Consider the following 19,507-nt stretch of genomic DNA (forward strand, 5'->3'; position numbering starts at 1 on the left):
TTTCCCCTTTAGTATTAACTACACATAACATACACTTTTTGAGGTATTTTGGGTTGTAACGGGCCGGGTTACAGTGGGGTAAATACAAACAAAAGGGAAAATAAGTGGTTTGGGTTCAGAGCCAATGTCATTATTATTTTCACTGTATTTGTTCTACATCTCATTTCCAATTATTTTCTTTTTGTTTTCATATTGCACGATTCTCTCTTTTTTTCTTTGATTTTCTCTTCTCTTTTTTATTTTCGACTGAGTGTTTCTCATTCGATGAGTGCTTTTCTCGTACCATCGAAAGAAAATTTCTTTTGCTTTCTTTTTGTTTTCGATGGTCATTTTTCTTAATCTTTTTGCGCACTCACCTTACTTTCAGATACTTATGGGGTTACCCCAAACTTAGAATTTTAACACAGCTTAAAGAACATAACATTTTCTCTGAACGGGGTAAGTAAGTGTTTGGCCCGCAGGTTATATTCATGTGGTTATACATACAAACAAATGGTACAGGCTCAAACGGGGTTAACAAGAGATAATATTAAAGGGATGGCTAGAAAGGCTCAGGTCTGTTATTCAAACAACGTGCCTCAGTGTGTGTGTATATATGCAGTGATATTCCAAGAGAAATTACGCAAACTCAGAGTGATAAAGACATACCTGAATATTACTCATGATGAAAATGTGTTTGGATTTTTATGCACTCTCCATGTTAGGTAAAGCTTGACAGAATTCACAATACTTCTAGTATGGTGCGGCTTCTTACTCAGCTCGAAATGCACAAGGAACCTACGTTAGTCGAGCTTGAGACAGTTATGTCCGGTCTTTTTCTTCAGCAGTATCAACTTTTGGGGAAGATCATTCACAACAAGCAACAGTAAGTGGGGTGATCATTTCCTCCACAACCACTAATGGTCATACCTAATCCAACAATAACACCAAGAACCTAAAATACATGCAGCAAATGATATCCAACAGTAAAAACAAACCAAATGTAAAACAGTAAACAAAATGGGAAATAATAAAATAAAAAATAAAAAGCATAATTAAACCTCCCCCAGACTTTAACTAAACATTAGCCTCAATGTTTTAGAACAAGATAGAAGGAGGGTGACTCATAGTGCCCTACTGAGGAGGTTGGGGCGGAAAGTGCCATATCATAATAAAGCTACAATTATCCTTGGGTTGCCTCCCAAGCAGCGCTCCTTTATCGTCATTAGCTTGACGCTTCATTCCCCTTTTTATGGGGGATACTTCAGCTTCCACACCTTATTGCACTTCTTTTCCAAAACTAAGAAGCCATCTTTTTCAGAGGTATGGATTCCTTTGTGCCACAAGTCCTTTCTAACCTCCATATCCTTACCTTGTTTTCGCTTTCTTTTCTTTCTCATGGATTTTGGGATGGAAATAGGAATTAGAGTTGCTAATGGAGGTGGTGATACTTGAGAAGGCCTTATTGTATCTTTCTCTGATGTTGGTACGTTACTTTTCCTTCTCACCTCTGTCCCGATCAAGCCAACTTGATAGTGATGTTCTTTTTCTACCTCTAGCTCCCTATTTATAACAGTATTCAGTGTTATTTCCTCATCATAAACTTTTAAAGCTAATGTTCCCTGGTCCATGTTGAGATTGCATTAACTTGTCTGCATGAAAGGTCGACCAAGAATGATGGATGTCTCTTCATCTTCAGGTATGTATAGGATCACAAAATCAAAAGGAAAACTCAAGTCTTCTATTGTCACCCATATGTCTTCTGCTATACCATATGCATCCTTTCTCGGGTGATCCATAAACTTCAGATTTGTCTTTGTATCACTGAAATTTTTAATACCCAACTTGTGATAGATTGATAATGGCATCAGACTCACACTAGCTCTAAAATCAATTAGTACCTTTTTGAAAGTTCTTTCTTTAATTATGCATGATACTGTTACCGTTCCAAGATCCTTCTGTTTGTTTGGAATTTTCTGCCCCAGTGAATTTTCACTACACTTTTCCTTCAACGCTACAGATTCTTCTGTTGTTGGTTTCTTTTCGGCCATTACCTCTTCCATGAATTTTTTGTACATGGGCATTCTCTCGAGTGCTGACCCTCTACCTTTTTGAACATTGTCATGAATTTCTCAAAGTATGACTCGCTTGGATCCTTCTTTTACACTCTCTAAGGGTAGGGTAACTTAATCACCGATTTAGTATCCTTTTTATTTTTCTCTTAAGTTGGCTTGCCAGGTGGTATGACTTTTTCATCTTTAGCGGCCATCTCCCTTTTCGTCGTGACAGTATTAACATTCTCATGATTTCTTGGATTTTGAACTATTTCACTTGGTAAGGAACCTGGTGTTCGAGAGCTTGCCATTTGTTTTGCTATCTGACCCAGCTGAACTTCAAGATTTTTTATAGAGGCGGTAGTGTTTTTATAATTGTTTCTCGTCTCTTCTTGGAATTGCATATTGTGAGCGACCATTTTTTCAATGGCAATCTCCCTAGATTTTGTTGCTGTTGTTGTTGATATTGAGTCAAATATTGGCCTTGTCCCTGTTGTGGAACATTCCCTCTCTGATCTTTCCAGAAGAAGTTTGGATGATTCTTCCAACCTGGATTGTAAGTGTTGGAGTAAGGATTATTCTGCTTCAAAAAATTTATCTCTTTAAATTGTTGAGGGGTTGCAAAGCAATACAATGTCTGGTGAGGTCCATTACAAATTTCACAAGATATGGTCTAAGCAGGTTGAACTTGAGCTACCTGTTGAGTAACTATATTCATCACCTTCAACTTTTTTTCCATTTCAGCAGCTACTGTATCTTCCAACCGGATTTTGTTAGTTTTCAGCTTCAAATCAATAACTCCCTCAGGTTTGCTCGTACACCTATCATACAACTCCAGATGCTCATTGGCAGCTATCGCTTCAATGATCTTTTTAATACCGGTGGCTATTGAGAATTTTGTTGAGCCACCGGCTGCTGTATCAATCAACTATTTTATCTTGATTTTCAGCCCATTAACAAACATCTGCATATGTTCAGTTTGATCCAAATTATGAGTTTAGAAAGCTACCAGGATCCTTTTGAATCTTTTGTAGGTATCTCCCGAAGACTCACCATCCTTTTGTTTGAAGTTTAAGATTTCATACATTTTTCTCATAAATACTAATGCTGGAAAATAATAATTTAGGAAAGTTGTTTTCATCTCTTCCCATGATGTAATACTTCTAGATGGAAGAGAGTAGAACCACTCTTCCGCCTCTTCAAGTAAAGTGAACGGGAACATTCTTAACTTCTTTGCTTCATCAGTATGACCATCAATTTTCAAAGTAGTACTCATGGTCAGGAATCTCTGCAGGTGCTTGTTTGCATCTTCATTTACCTTTCGAGTGAAAGGTTTTCTTTCAAGTTGATAGATTATGCTAGGTTGCAGTTGAAAATTAGTCACATTCACCGGTTGGTTGACAATGATCAATCTACCACCCGACACATTTGCAACACCATAGTCATCTAGGAGTCTTTCCGGAGATGGATGAGGTGGAACTGGAGGAATTTTAGCCATAGTTTCATTTTCTGAATCTGAGTGATCAGAGGGAACTTCTTCTTTGGAATTCAATCTAGTGTGTCTGAGTCTCCGGTGAAGGGTTCTCTCAATTTCAATGTCAAAAAGAAATTCAACTGAGGGCTCTCCTCGCATACACATATTAGTGAATGAAATTATATAAATGACAGAAAAATAATTTTATTGCAGAGCAACAAAATTTCAATTGAACAAAAATTAAACTCTATATTTTGGAAGTCCCCAGAAACGGCGCCAAAAACTTGATCGGAAAAATAGCAAGTCTATTATTTTGCCTTTTGTAGTAATAAAGGGGAAATTCCCCGAATGTCGATCTCAAGGACTGCACGTTAATATCGAGTTCAAATCATCGTTCAATTAAACAAAAACTAATGTTGGGGTTTGTAAATTCAAATTTCTAAAAATAAAAGCAAAAGATATTAATACTGTAAAATAAGGGTTTGCAAGGAAAGAGGAACAATGCCAGAGAAGGTGTATAATTTGTCCATGTAACAACTCTAAGTCACTATTGCATCAACAAATATCAATTACTACCAGCTATCAAGGGTATTTTCTCCCAAGTCCTTGGTGAGAAAACCTTTAATCATTCAACCCTAATTTTTATGGCCATAGGAAATTATCGGTGAAATTAAGCCTTGTTATATCAAGAATGCTCTGATTCATACAGTGTATCCCTAGTCCTAGGTGATATCTACTGCATAGTAATCTTATGAAAACCTTACCAATGGCGGTCCAGCCTAATTGATAACCATACAACAATCTCGATTGGTCCAAAAGAGAAAGCATTAAACACATCAAAAGATTACCTTAAAAACAATATTATCAATGCAATCGTAAACTCAAAGTCATTACAACTCTAAATCAGAGATACCCCCCTAGTATTGGGGGGTTTAGCTACTCATACTGTTTAAAATAGATTTAAGATATAAAAAATACACATTACAAGTAATTGGATGACTTGGATCTTCAATTGCTTCCGCTCATGAAAATCTTCCGCTCTCTGAATTCCTTGATCTCTGTAATTCTCGAACGTCTGAAAATTCTCTATGTTCTCCTCGTTTCAAAAAATCTTCTTCTCTCGTAGAAACTCTTTTAAAATAGTGAAAAATCCCTTGGAACAGTTTGGAAATCCCTAAAACGTCCTTGAAGCTCAAGCCCGGGTAAAAATCCCAAATATTGGAAGATTCCGCGCCTGGGCTAACACAAGTGGCCGTATCAACTCCCTGCCTTGCCAATTCTCTCTTGACACACCCTAGGTGACCTGACACGGGTGGTCGTTTCAGGCCCCTGTCTTAGCCATTCCTTTTATTTGACTTGCCTTCATCCTGAAACAGCTTGTGTCAGGCCCCCTGTGTTGAGAAATCTTCTTTCCTCGAACGCCTGAACTTGCCACTTTCTCGCATTTAGTCCGTTGGATCTTCTACGTGGACCTGGAGGGCATAAACACAGACAACCAAAGCATAAAATCCCGAAAACACAAAATAAAACTAAAAATTGATAAAATGCTTAAATACTTACGGAAATGAAAACTTACTCAAAAGGTACCATAATGCGCACAAAGTGTTCAAGAATCCTTGGTTTCTTATCTGATAAGTAATGAAAACATAGTGAAAATGGTGACCGATCAAGTACCTAAGAAAGTCAAGCATAGTTTTGTTTATTTTCTTTGCATGTTTTAGTGTTTATCTTTATTTTATTTTACTTTCTTTATCTTTATTTTATTTTATCGCATTTTTACTATTTTATATACTCTATTGTGGGTTGGTGTCGTAACTGAGGTTTTAATCGGTCGTGCGGACCGGACGATCTGAATAAAAGAATTGCCTTCTCAATCAAAGAGAAGAGAGAAAAGGAAAAAATAGAAGAGTTGCCACCGAACTTTATTTAGTTTCCTCGTAGGAGAGGAAAAGGGAAATAGTCAATAAAACCCTCAAAAGGAAAAAAGAAAAAGGATAAGGAATCAGTCTCGCAATCGAGATTGGGTTCAGAAGTCGGTTACGCAAGGGGAAGGTATTATCACCCCTCACATCCATGGTATCCCATGGGAACCATTTAAGTTGTCCGCGTGTGTGGGTATTTATCTATTTATTGCTTTATTTTCAAAAAAAGGTGTGAAAGAATGACATTGGGTTTTTGATTATTGTGTTCGCCAAGGATTATGGCCATGTGCCTACGTATCATTCATTGGGTGATGAAGAATCAGAGCTTCGTAGTTTGGAGTAGAAAGTGTTTGTGGGTTGGTTGATTTTACCTTTGAGAAAAGGGTTTTCGGTGTGAGGTCCTAAGGCGCAAAAATGAGTTTGATGAGTTGTGTTGATTTTACCTTGAAGAATGGTTTATTTAAAAGAATGTTTACGATTAGATTGCGCTAAACTCTATGGGCGAAGGTGAATATTCTAGACAAATAAGCCAAGCGTCTTGTATCCAAAATAATCAGAGTAAGTGTAGGAAACCTCCATCCTTACTCATTCCCCACCACTTAAGGCTCGTGGCGCACAATACTAATCGTAGTTTTATTGTTTTTTGAGTTTGATTATGAAAATGCCGCTTGACTTTAGATCAAGGTTTTATTGCTTTGACTATGAAATTGGTGACGTACAATGGATATACAAAGTAACCAAGCAAGAAAATAAAGGGTCTCATTGTAAGGTAGCCCAAGAGAATGCCCTGTGTGTGCAAAAGTGACCTAAGCTAACATGTGGATAATGGTCTTACAGTCATGTCTTCCTAGGGTAGTGCCATGATGCCTTTCTTACAATAGTATTGTAAATTACAGATGGAATCCAAAGTTAAGTCAAAGCGTCAAAATATTAGGGCAAGGTCTCCAAGCAAGGGTCCTAAATGAAATCCTCTAAGTCCAATGATTTATTGTAAGTGGAATGCATCTTTTTGGTCTTATAATTTTATCATGTTTTTGTTGTTTTTGATTGTATGATGACAATAAGTAAAATAACAATGATAAATATGCATGAGAGGTATATACAATGATGATGATAATGGGTACTTGGAAGTAAATGACAATGCAATACAGTTGACATAAAAGTAAACCACAAGATGATAAACAAATATCAACAATAACAATGGTTAACAATATCAAAGTTAGTGATGTATAGTTAATGGTTAGTTAAATTTACAAAGTAAACATTTGAGGATTATCTATCCACAGGTCAAAGGACTCAAAATATGGCGCATCAAGGGATAACTTATCATTGATGCAAAGTATTGAAGATGATCCATGATCATCTAACAATAGATTTGAACCAATGAAAGTTTTACAATCTGAAGTCCATCTATTAATGATTTGAAAAATGGAAGATTATATCACTCAATGGTTACAAGTTAACAAGTGAATAATGTACAAATTAAGTATTGAAACATAAGTGTTAGAGGGTTAGTAGTTAATGGAAGCAAAACAAATCAAATGGATCAACAAGTTAGAAACACAAGTATGGCTTCATTTATGCATCAAAGGACTTAAGTATGGATAAATAGAGGCAACCTATCAATACCTTAAAGTATCATGAATGATCCAATGATCATTCATTGATAGATTTGAAGTATTGAAGGTTTTATCAATCCTAAATAGCCAAAGTCGTGACAAAATAGACTTCATTAACCCACAAAATAAAGGCATGAAAAGTTAACCAAATTGGTCAAAATAAAATAAACAAAGTGTGGAATAAAATAAAAGGGGAAAAATAAGTCAAGTATTTTTGGAAAATATTTTGATTAGAATTAAAATAGGTGATGAAATAATAAAAAATAAAATGAAAGAAAATAGTTAAAAAATAAGAAAAGGAAAAAAGAAAGAAAAGAGAATAAAAAACAAAGGGGGCGTTGGGGGTTGAACCCCTGACCTTGGGGTCATGGGGTCAACCCTCATTCACTCTGCCAAGCACCTTGTGGTGTTAGGAAACACGAGCTGCAAATAAAATATTAAGATTAAACAATAAAAACAAAACGCATATAGAGTAACCGATTAGAAGCAGACACAGTATATTTTTAAATTTGAATTAGACAGAACACGCGCGAATGGACCATCGTCTTCAACCTTCAACCATGAAATTTCAGGTTATAAAACTCATGGTTTTGGAAGGAATCATCATGGATTCAACTTCCAAACACCTCATCATTATCTTCTCCACACTCATGAGCCAGTGATTGGCTCTGAGTGTGGAGTATTTCTCAAGAACACAGAAATGAAACTTAACCTAAAAGTAAAATTAAATGTTGAACAATGGATTATAAAAGCTTAGACTGTAAGGCTTAGCAATAGAGTCTTGAGATTGTTTGGAGGGAGAATGGAAGATGATTGCTCGGAAAAGGGGAAGGCCCGAAGATGACAAAAAAATGAGACTTGTGGGACAAGTGTGGCTGGGTTCTGACTTGGTGTTTCCCTCAACTCAATCTGTTTGCAAATTAGCATCAAATATGAGGGACACTGATGGTTCAATCAGAGTCGTTATGGTTTATGCTTTTGGCAAATTATACTTTTTGACCTTTGGCTCGAAATGTCCTCATGTGCTCTTGGTTACACCTCAATTGACTTGAATTTTGGGCCTTGTAAAGTTTGCAACATGTTTAGTGTTCAGATGGATGTGAAACAAAGTGGTTTAGTGGCTTAAAACAAGATAATGCATGATTTGGCTGAAATTGACTGGTTTGGTGCACCATGATGAAATCCAATCTTTGAACTTCGGCCAAATAAAATTGGCTTGTGCATTTTGCATTAAACTTGTGTCAATTGTTCTTTTCCATGCCCTTAATCATTTTCAAAAAGAACCAAGTTAAACAGAGTTATGGTTTGGAAATGGAATTGAGGTAAAGTGGAGGTCATGGGCATGATTCTAGGTCTGGCTAGGCATCTTGACCAACTTGGCCAATCCAAGAATTGAGGTCCTTGGTCAATGAGTTACGTCTTAGACCTTGAAACAAAGTTGAAGAGGGATTCAATTAGGAAATTTGGCTCAAAGAATATCTTGAGAATCTTGAAAGGTGAAAAATGTATGGGGTTTGGACCAAATGCTAGGTCAATCTTGCCTAAATGTGACCAACCAACATGCCCTAAAAATGCCATTTTGAGATTTCTTGATTTTTTTAAGGCACCATGATAGATGTTTGAAGCTCATATGATCATATCTTGATGTAAAATGAGGCTTGGTGCTTGGTGGGATGATTATATGTCAAGTCCATCGGTGAAACTAATGCATTGAAAGTTCAAAGTTCAAGATCAAACTAAGGACTTATACCATGGATGAAATGGGTGTTTGTTTGGTGAATTATGGTAGAAAGTAACTTAAATTGGAGTGTTGGATGATTGGATGATAAAATGAGGGAAGGCATAGAATTCAAGGGATGCACAAACTAGGGTTTCTTGGACCACAAGTTTCATCAAGAGCCATAGCCAGACAAATTAGGGTTTCGAGGGGAAAGAGGTGTATTGAGGTGATTCAAGAGGTTGTGGTATGAACAAAGTTTAGATATTATGGGTCTTCAAAGGTATGGTCAAGGCACAAAGTGAACCATGACTTGTATAAGCCACTAAGGGTCAAGAATTAGGGTTGAGGTCCTTGGGTGACCAGATGACTCTTCGTATGTCTTCAACGAGGGCTCATCATCCAATTAGGCTTATGGAGGTGAGGGAATTGTCTTGAATGATCATCCAAGGTTCAAGGATGCTTGATGGTGAAGATTAGGGTTAAGGTGGCTTGGGCACACCTCAACATGATCAAAGGATCATGATGATTACCAAATGAACCCCATGCTTTGAGCTTGAGTTTGTTATGGGTGTAGGTGCACATGAGATTATGTATGAGGGATGTATGCTTATGAATTATGGTTATAGAGGGTGATATGAAGGTAGGGTGAATTTGAGGGTATGACACTTGGGATTCAGGATGTTACATGAGAGAAAATCTTTATACCCGATCTTGAGTATACACACAGGATAGTAAGTAGTAGAGCCGTGTTGACATCCTTAATATTATGTCTCGATTATGGTTAACACGATATGCCACACCTAGAGTAGATCCTTTCGGGAGCATCACTGTCTTACGAGTCATTCATTTCAAATAGTGGTATCTCAAGATGGGTCATTCTTTGAAGAAATATTACCTACCTGTAAGGGGATACAGGTTTCTGTAAGAAAATCAAGACTCTACCCACCTTTAAAATCATGAATATGTCGAACCTTTTAACTTGCATTGAGAAGTATATACAGATTATCTTGATTGTGTCAAACCTTTAAACTTATATTATCGCATACTATTATTGCATCATCATATATATACCGAACTTTTGAACCTAAATTATTGCATCATCAAACCTTTAAACCATTTAAACAAAAAATATTGCATATTTATTTGCATTCCATCTACATAAAAAATCCATATGCATCGTTTCCAGGGAATCCCTAATTGCCAGTCATTGTTGAACATTAAAAAAAACTATACATAAGAGATACATATCAGTTCATAAGTACATAAATTCTTTTATCTTTTTCCCATACTGGTTTCCTCTTATGTCTTTACTTCCATACTCTACATTGACGAAAATTCTCGGATTCCCTGAAAACTAAAAATGCATTCATACATTCATGCATTTGCATTTCATGCATATAAACCAAAAAAATCTCACCCTTTCCCTTCCTCATCCAGAAGACGATGAGTCCCCTATGACGATATTTGGATAAAAGTCAGTCGCCAAAGAATCATGGAAAAGGTTAAGTATGAGAACGCAATGTGCAAGGAAATCTTGGATCACACCCAAGGCAAGGTCGACGTGATCTTAGAACTATTCATAGGCAATATGAAAACGAACTTCTCTGATCAAGTTGTGATTGGTGAACGAACTGAGAATAGACTAAGAGAAATATATTCTACCGAACCAGAAGCCCAATCAAGGCAACCAAAAACAGGAGCATAAGCAAAACAGTCAAGGGAAGAACGATCAAGAGAGGAGACTTCCCTGCTTTGATCCAATTCTAATATCTTATATGTGCATCTACTTCCTATTCTGATTCATGTTGGGGCAATTCTGCCTAAGGAGATCAAAACTTCCAGGTTTCCCAACCATTATAAGCATAATCCTAATGCCACATGCAAATACCATGCATGATACATGGGGCACTCTATAGAAGTGTGTTTCTGTTTTAAGACCAAAGTTCAAGAGCTCCTTGATCAGAAGTTGTTATGCTTTACAGAAAAGCCTTGCCAGATCATCTTCAAGAATGATCATCCTTAGGCCATCTTTAGATTTTTTTTATTTTCTTTTTGTAAAGTACTATTTTCTTTTAACATTGTTACTCACAATGGTGATATTAATGAAATGAGAATGCATTTTTTGAGTCAATCCATTTGTATCCATTCCAAGCTTAATTCACTATTTTCTTTTTTCATAAAAAAAATGGAAAAACGATATCAATACTTCACCATTTCACTTAAGCAAGGATCAAATGGAGAATGATGAAGAAAAATACCTGAAATTGCTGACAATATGCTTTCGAATAAAACTTTGTTGACGATTTAAGGCATTGTTTCACCTGCTAAACGCCAGAGATATAAAGAAGATAATCCCTCGTCAACCCCTTGAGATTATAATTTGGTGTTTCTTTATGTACGAAAAAACCCTTTAAATCTTAACTAGGGGTAGGGTAGTCATTAGTTAATTCGGTTGTGCATTCAAATTCCAAAAAAGAACATCCCATCAAGGGATCAATCACATCTTATTCATCATCGGATGTTGAAGAGGTTGAGACTACAAAATTTCACAATGGTTGTCTCCCAATAAACAATATCACGATAGTCACGACCTTTTAAAAGCAAAAAAAAAGAAATAAAAGAAGAAAAGCTTGCTAAGTCGACAACTTGAAAACAAGTGACTTAGGCAAAAATTAGGGCATCTCGGTGGACTGCAAACTCGAAAAATTAGTCCGGGAAAATATTAGGGATAACAAAAGAGTCAAAAATCTTCCTCAAAAAAAGAAGAGAAAAACGCTACGACTACCAATAAAAAGGGTGACTGCCACTCAAGCAAGCGAAAGAAAAACCCTCATTGATTCCAAAAATCGCCAAAATTTCTTTCGAAAACTGAATACACCTATTAAGTTAGCTGAACGTAGGATTGGAGAACATCAAGTAGAATTAGGTGGGATAAAATCAAATTTTGATCCTTATATCCTTTATTTCTCAAATAGTGAACCAGACCATGTTACAACATTTAAAAGACCTAATTGAAGAAAAGGTATTTCGAAGTTATACTACAAAAAGGTTGCGTAAACCTGAATCCTAGAGATTTGCTAAATACATTTGTATTGATATCAAATTCTGACATCGTCTTTCATACTTCAAATAATGATTTTGATCTCAAAACTTGCATTAGTGTCGCATTAAAATTACCATTTTTGAGTAAACAGTTTTAATCCGCAAATCAGCAGCTGGCATCAACGAGGTTGCAATGATGAACTATAGCATATGGTCCTACCAGGGGAATTCCTCCAATATCAGTTAGACAAGGGCATTACTTTAAAAATCGACCATCCAAGGGAAAAATTACTTCAAGGCTCGTATTGGGGCAGGCCACCTCAAGAGCACAAGAAATCAACCGCTCAAGGAGATGGTTAATCAGGGGAATATAGTTTCAAGACATTGGGACAAGTCAGATCAAGATCGCCCTATGAAAAGATTGCTTCAAAACTTGTGATTGGGCATTCCATGAAAACCCAACAGACTGGGGCAGAGATAGGCTATGAAGGTACAAGTTCTCTCCATGTTTCAAGTTTCTTATACAAGTGCAAAAGTGCATCAAAAATCGTTGAGCCTGAAGCAGACGTCGGGGAATCATGTCTTTATAAACCATATTATAGCCTCAAATCTTCCATCTCCCGCCACATGAGCATTTGGTGAACCATTCATAAATCATTATCATGCATAAATCACGTCGCTTTACTCTAACAGCAAAGCATGCATATCATCACCACATAGATCATTGTCATGCATTAATCAAGTCGCCTCACTCAGATACCACCGCATTCACTCGACGTCATCATAAAGCCTTGTAACCTAAGAAATATTTTCAAAATAACCTATCACCATAAACATCTACCTTATGACTAGTATACTTCCGACAAATTAATCCTCGATTAAAATGGTGGTAGTTTTCCGAAAAGAATATCATCCCCGTGGAACTTCTAGTTGATATCCCCAGAGGGTTTTCTTTTGAAGTTTTTCCTTGGCAGGTTTCTCTCCAGTCAGCCCTCTTGAAATGTATTCTGTCAGGTTACTTCACATTCGTTATGTTAACAATTATCCTTTTTGTTGTCTCACCATCGTAAAATTGTCATTCATTTCCAACATCAGTGTTGCTGATTTGTTTCCAACCTCCATGGTTGATGATCTTTTTCCAAACCCCCATGTTTGTTGGTATTTTTCCAACATTCGTGTTGTTGGTCCTTATTCCAACCTCCATAGCTGACGACCTTTTTCCAACCTACATGGTTGATGATCATTTTACAACCTTTATGGTTGATGATCTTTTTTCAACCTCCGTGTTGATTATATTTTCCAACCTTCGTGTTATTGATCTTTTTCCAACCTTTGTGGTTGTTGATCTTTTTCCAACATTCATGTTGTTGGTCCTTTTTCCAACCTCCATGGTTTATGATCTTTTTCCAACCTCTATGGTTCATGATCTTTTTTCAACCTCTGTGTTGATGATCTTTTTCCAACCTTCGTTTGGTTGGTCTTTTTCCAACCTTCGTGTTATGGATTTATTCCCAACCTCTGTGTTATTGATCTTTTTCCAACCTTCATATTGTTGATCTTTTTGTTAATTATCTTTTTACAACCTTCATGATTGATGATATTTTTCCAACCTTCATGTTGTCAATCTTTTTTCAACCTCCATGGTTGATGATCTTTTTCCAACCACTATGTTGATGATCTTTTTCCAACCTCCTTGTTGATGATTTGTTTCCAACAACCGTGTCGTTTCCAACCAAGTTGATGACAATCTTCCTTTTATTAGACATCCCTCTCAGAAAGGATCAAATTGAAAGCTCCAGCAACAATGGCATCCTTAAACTCTCTTATTCAACTTACAAGTTCCTCGATTCAATTATCGAATGTCAGAGAATCAAAGTTCACCACAATACCAAAAACAGAACTAGAGTCCACCTCTGTCAAAACCAGTTACTCCTTTCACCTAGCAGCCCACATGATTGCATAACAGTCATAATTTCATGCAGCACATATGCCATGCTAAGCATATCCCATAACTTTTCAACAAGAAGTAATGTAGACAAGCAAGACAATTACCAGTTTCAATCATACATGACCCGCCTCAGAGACACTTATTGAACCTCTAAAACCATTACACAAATCATTACCATGCATTAATCATGTCATTTTGGTCATGCATATCATTCATCTGGCATAGCATGAAGCCTTGTAAAAAAACAGGAAAATCCAAAGCCCAATCTTTATTGACACCTCCAAGAAAAATCAATGTCCAACCTAATTTGACACCCTATAAAGCCCAATCATCATTGGCATACTTAAAAACCTGATTCGCCGGTAACTCAAAACCCTGATAAACCTGATGATCATTGGTACTTTAAATTCTCAACCTTCATCCCTTTTGACAAAAAACATTCGAACATGCATAGCCCGTACATAATAAAAGCCCAATCATACATCGACATCTTTCATATATTAATCATCATTGCATAGCATAACATCACTAAAAACGCATAGCATATCCATCAAGATGGATCATTACGCCATACAAAATCAAACATGCATACTTAGCATAAGCCAAATTCAAGCCTTTCTCGGAAGCACAGACAAATCTACAACTGAGATAGTAATATTTCTCTAAAGAGAATATTATCCCCACAAGTCTCCCAACTGATATCCCTAGTGAATTTCCTCTAAAACACCTCATTCAAAAACGTACCTTCAACACTCGTCTGTGTTAATCTTAGTTATTCTTAAAACACTCATATGTATTAATTTCACCTTTCCAACACTCATTTGTGTTGATTTCTATCTTTTCACCACTCATCCGTGTTAACCACACATTTTCAACACTCGTTTGTGTTAATCGCACCTTTCCAGCAATCATCTGTGTTGACCATACCTTTTAATTTCCTAATACTCATGTGTGTTGATATTACCTTTTCAATACTCATCCATATTGATTTCCAACACTCGTCGATGTTGATCTTACCTTTTCAATACTCGTTCGTATTGATTTTCAACACTCGTCCTTGTTAATCCTACCTTTTTAATACTTGTTTGTATTAATTTCCAATACTCGCCGGTGTTGATCTTATCTTTTCAATACTCGTCTGTATTGATTTCCAACACTCGTCTGTGTTGATATTACCTTTTCAATACTCGTCCATATTAAATTCCAAAACTCGTCCTTGTTGATCTTACCTTTTCGATGCTCGTATGTATTGATTTCCAACACTCGTCTGTGTTAATCTTACCTTTTCAATACTCGTTTGTATTGATTTTCAACACTCGTATGTGTTAATCTTATCTTTTCAATACTCGTCTGTATTGATTTCCAACACTCTTTCGTGTTAATCTTACCTTTTTAATACTCGCTCGTATTAATTTCCATCACTCGTCTACGTTGATCATACCTTTTTAATACTTGTCCGTATTGATTTCCATCACTCGTCTGTGTTGATATTACTTTTTCAATACTCGTCCGTATTGATTTCTAGCACTCGTCTGTGTTGATCTTACCTTTTCAATACTCGTCCATATTGATTTCCAACACTCGTCCGTGTTGACCTTGTTTCCTCTGCACTCGTTTATTTTGATTAATGTTTCATCCCTAGCAGGTTTCCTCCATGGTGTTCCTTGTTTATTTTCCTTATGCAATTATTATTGACCTTTTGTCAGTATTTTATAAAGAGGTTCTTATGCCAAACACTTGCCTTTAGAAATATCTCGCTGCATTTTTCATGAAATGATGTCTCCCCACTTACCTTTTGTAAGTTCTCGCTGCCTTTTAAACGAGAAAGTTGGCTTTGTCAAAACTTTGCATCTTGAGGGGAAAATAAGGGATTGGACATATGAATTACTCCCTTCTATATCATTTAGACACCTAACGTATGCTTGGCGCTTCAAGTGATTGCCACTCTCTGAGAACTTCATCTTTGTCGTTGTGCCTGAGAGGTATCATGTTGACATCTTGCCTTTTGCAAGTTCCCCTTGCCTTTTAAATGCAAAGTTTCTCTTTCCAACTGCCTGTTGCTAGTCCCTATTGCCTTTTGTATTGGAAGTTCCTCTTTCTACTTACGTTTTGTAAGTATCCCCATCGCCTTTTGCATGGGAAGTATCTGTTTTTGCTTACCTTTTGTAAGTATCTTTTGCCTTTTGCATGGGAAATTTCTTTGGCTTACTTCTTATTGCTTACCTTTTGTAATTTCTCTCTAACGTTTGCATGGGAAACATACAGTTTTTTCATTCGTCGTGTTGATGTTTTATTCGGTTACTTTCGAGCTGTTGCGCTGATGTTTGTCCAATTTATTCATTCGCTTTCCAGCCTCCGTGCTGATGTTTGTCTAGTTTATCTTTCTAGTCGTCGTGCGGATGATACTCATTTGCTTTCCAGGCTCATGCTGATATCATCAGTTTCATCCCTAACCGCAAAGTTGATGATGATCGTTTTCATCCTAGTCACAATACTGATGATGGTCATACTTTTATCTCCAACCGTAAAGTTGATGATGATCACTTTCACCCCAGTCATAGCACTGATGTTGATCATATTTTGTCTCCAACCTCATAGTTGATGGTGTATATTTTTACTCCAGTCACAAAACTGATGATAATGATTTTCACCTCAGTCGCACTACTGATGTTGATCATATTTTTGCCTCTAACCTCAAAGTTGATGTTGATCAAATGTTACCTCAGTCGTAATACTGATGTTGGTCATATTTTATTTCCAAATGTCGACTTAATCAATTGTCATCCCAATTACTGTACTGATGTCGATCATTGTTGTTCCCGGTCACCATGCTAATATCATAAAATTTACTCTCCCAACCACAATGTTGATGATTAGTCTTTCTTTTAATCCCTACAGTGTCTTCTCTCCGCCTTTGGCGCAAGAAACTTTATTCCCCAACGAAATCTCATTTTCCTTTTGCAAGATGTCTTTGCCTTTTGCATGAGAGAATATCAATATTCTCCTTTTGCCAATTACATATATACCCTATGTTATTTGCGTTTTGCAAATACACAATCCATGTACCTTTATAGAACCTTGCGAGAATATCTCAACTACCAATACCTGCTAAAACTTGTTAGTGGAGGCAATACAAAACAAAAATCATAAACACTTCTCTTCGGGGTACAAATTTTTGGGTCTTTATATTTAATCTTCTTCCACCTCAAATGTCTGAAATTCGTTGTTATTCATACCTTCAGGTTTAAGAAGATTAAATAGGGGAAGTTGTCATACCCCCAAAAAAATTCCCTACCTCCACATTCATTTGGCCTGACTTATGGTTTTGTTCATTTATTCATGCATTTAGGTCATTCATCGTCATTTGCATATTGTAACAAATTCAGGTCAAAGGTTCGACAATAATGAAATTATTTAGTTTAAGTAGATTTTCAAGGCGTATATTATATGGTAATTATTCAGGTTTATTTCACATATTACTTGTGGAGCGGATCATCTTTTTACATGGTTAACTAGGAGGTTCAAATGATTGTTACTTAATTCAGAAGATCGCTTAAATTCAAAGAAAAAGATAAAGTTGGAATAAAAATAAGATTTCATTCATTTATTAGAAATTCATGATACAATGAATATGACTTGAGATACAAATCAGAAGAATAGGTTACAAGGGAAAAGCGTAAAAAAATTACATCTTTCAGGTACAATTGACTTTTTGGTCAACTGTCGACTTTTGGTCAACTATTTATCATTGACTCGACTTTGACTCTTGGACTTTCCTAGACCAATTATACAAGCATTTGATCAAGGGATTCATCATCATTCATCACACATGACTTGTGTCATGATTATGTCAAGTTCTAGTTTCCAACAAATTCTATCTTCCATCAAGCTTCACTTCCATGGCTTGTTCTTCACTTTCCAATGTTGCTTCAAGGTCATTTTTCCACTACAATGCTCACTTTTCTACAAGGAAGAAGGTACGCCGAGTTAGACTTTCATATCATGAAGTTAAGTCATAAAAAAAATCATGGAAAAGTCATGAAAAACTCAAGAAACTTAGAAAAACCATGCACTATGTAGAAAATTCAGTATTTGTTTTTCAACACTTTCCAATATTTATTCATGCTAAAAAATTCATAATTGTATCCATGAGTTTACACCATTCAAAAATGGTTAGTTTCAATATAAAATCACTTATCAAAAGCACTTAAAGTCATAGGATAATTCATAAAAAATTAAAGCCAAAAGTGGTGAAAATCAAAGGCCAAATCATTCAAATTCAAGTTAATCACTAGTAACCCTTTGCCTTACATTCCAACTCGGTAATTTTGAAAAAATCAAACACCATTTGTCTCTAACTACCTATGCATCCATAATTAATTCAGTTACTCAATTAACTCTTAACTACCATAACTACCAAACTAACACAAATAATTTCAAAACAAACACAAGTTCCAACTTCCATTTTCAATCAAATTTTCTTTTCATCCTAACCATTCTTAACAAGTAATCCAAGGGTTGAAATTAGTGGTTCGAAAATAAAGCTTAAATTAATTTCCCACCATTTATTAACCTCTTACTTGGATTACAATCCAAGGGTGATCATTCATTTACAAAGTCTATATAAACATGTCATTCGTCATAATTTTGGGGGTTAACTAACAAAACTAATTGAATCATCTTTTTTCCCATTATTTTTTCTCAAGTTCTCTCTATTTTCTTCACTCTCTCACCATTTTCAAATTTTATATTCATCATCATATAGAACTTCACATTGAAGTTATAAATTTGATAGAACTTAGCCACAATCCAATTTGAACAAATCATCAAGCAAGTTTCAATAATTCACATCAACAATCTTCATCCAAAGTTCATCAATTCAAGCATGTTCATAAATATTCTACATTCAAGATTTATCTTCTATATTCATTCATCATCAAAAAAAAGATATCAAGCTTGGAAATTTAATTGGATTAAAAGAGCTTACTTTTGAAGTATTTCAGGTTTCTATTTGGCAGTCTGATTCTCAACACTAACTGGGGCAAGCCTCCACTCCACCGGTAATCCTTCATCTCCTTCATCTCTGATTCTCAACACTACTTAAGCCACTGTTATGAAATAGATTATTAGAATAATCACTTATTTTGGCATAGAACACATAAACTTGAAAATAGTGATTCTTCAATTCCTAACTATTAATAACATGTGAATACATAACTAGAAACGATTTTTTGTCACGATTCTGAATATATGATTATTTTTTTCACAAATCATTATAAAGAATTTGAATCTATTGATTCTTTATATAATTTTTTTCTTCACCTTTTCGCACGATTCTTCAAAATCCGTGCCTCATTTGTAAAATTCGATCGCATATTCGGATTCCTTGCAAAAAAATCAAGACATGTGATATATAATTTGCATATTGTTTATTTGATTTGATAATTTTGGTATATTGAATTTAAGATGCTATGAACAATTGAAGAACAATGAGGAATAAAACTAGAAGCTACAGTCGGCTGACACGTGTCTCTAGCCTTTTTTCCTTCTCCTTTTTCTACCAGCGCCATGTGGCGTGTTACAGTTGGCTATGCATAAGCGAATAAGACAAAATAGATAAAGGAAAAAAATAGAGTGATCACATGCTAATAGGTGCAGCGCACAATCATGCTGCTAACCGTCAGATCAGCGTGCAACTTCATCAGAATGCCAACATCGATCCCTTCCCTGTGTTGACCTGAGTATTGAC

At 35.9% G+C, this 19,507-nt stretch overlaps 1 protein-coding gene across 1 annotated transcript; it reads right to left on the reverse strand.

Annotated features, from left to right (window-relative positions):
- Positions 1–1,622: 1,622 nt before the first annotated feature.
- LOC127103517 (uncharacterized) lies at positions 1,623–2,042 on the reverse strand. Its single transcript, XM_051040770.1, has one exon. It carries the CDS (start codon positions 2,040–2,042, stop codon positions 1,623–1,625), a length of 420 nt encoding a protein of 139 aa, XP_050896727.1.
- Positions 2,043–19,507: the final 17,465 nt, after the last annotated feature.

This window comes from Lathyrus oleraceus, chromosome 7 (assembly GCF_024323335.1).
Source record: "Lathyrus oleraceus cultivar Zhongwan6 chromosome 7, CAAS_Psat_ZW6_1.0, whole genome shotgun sequence".
NCBI lineage: Eukaryota > Viridiplantae > Streptophyta > Magnoliopsida > Fabales > Fabaceae > Lathyrus > Lathyrus oleraceus.

Coding starts and splice junctions, on each gene's coding strand:
- LOC127103517 (XM_051040770.1), bottom strand. CDS start 2,042: ATGGAAGAGGTAATGGCCGAAAAGAAACCAACAACAGAAGAATCTGTA.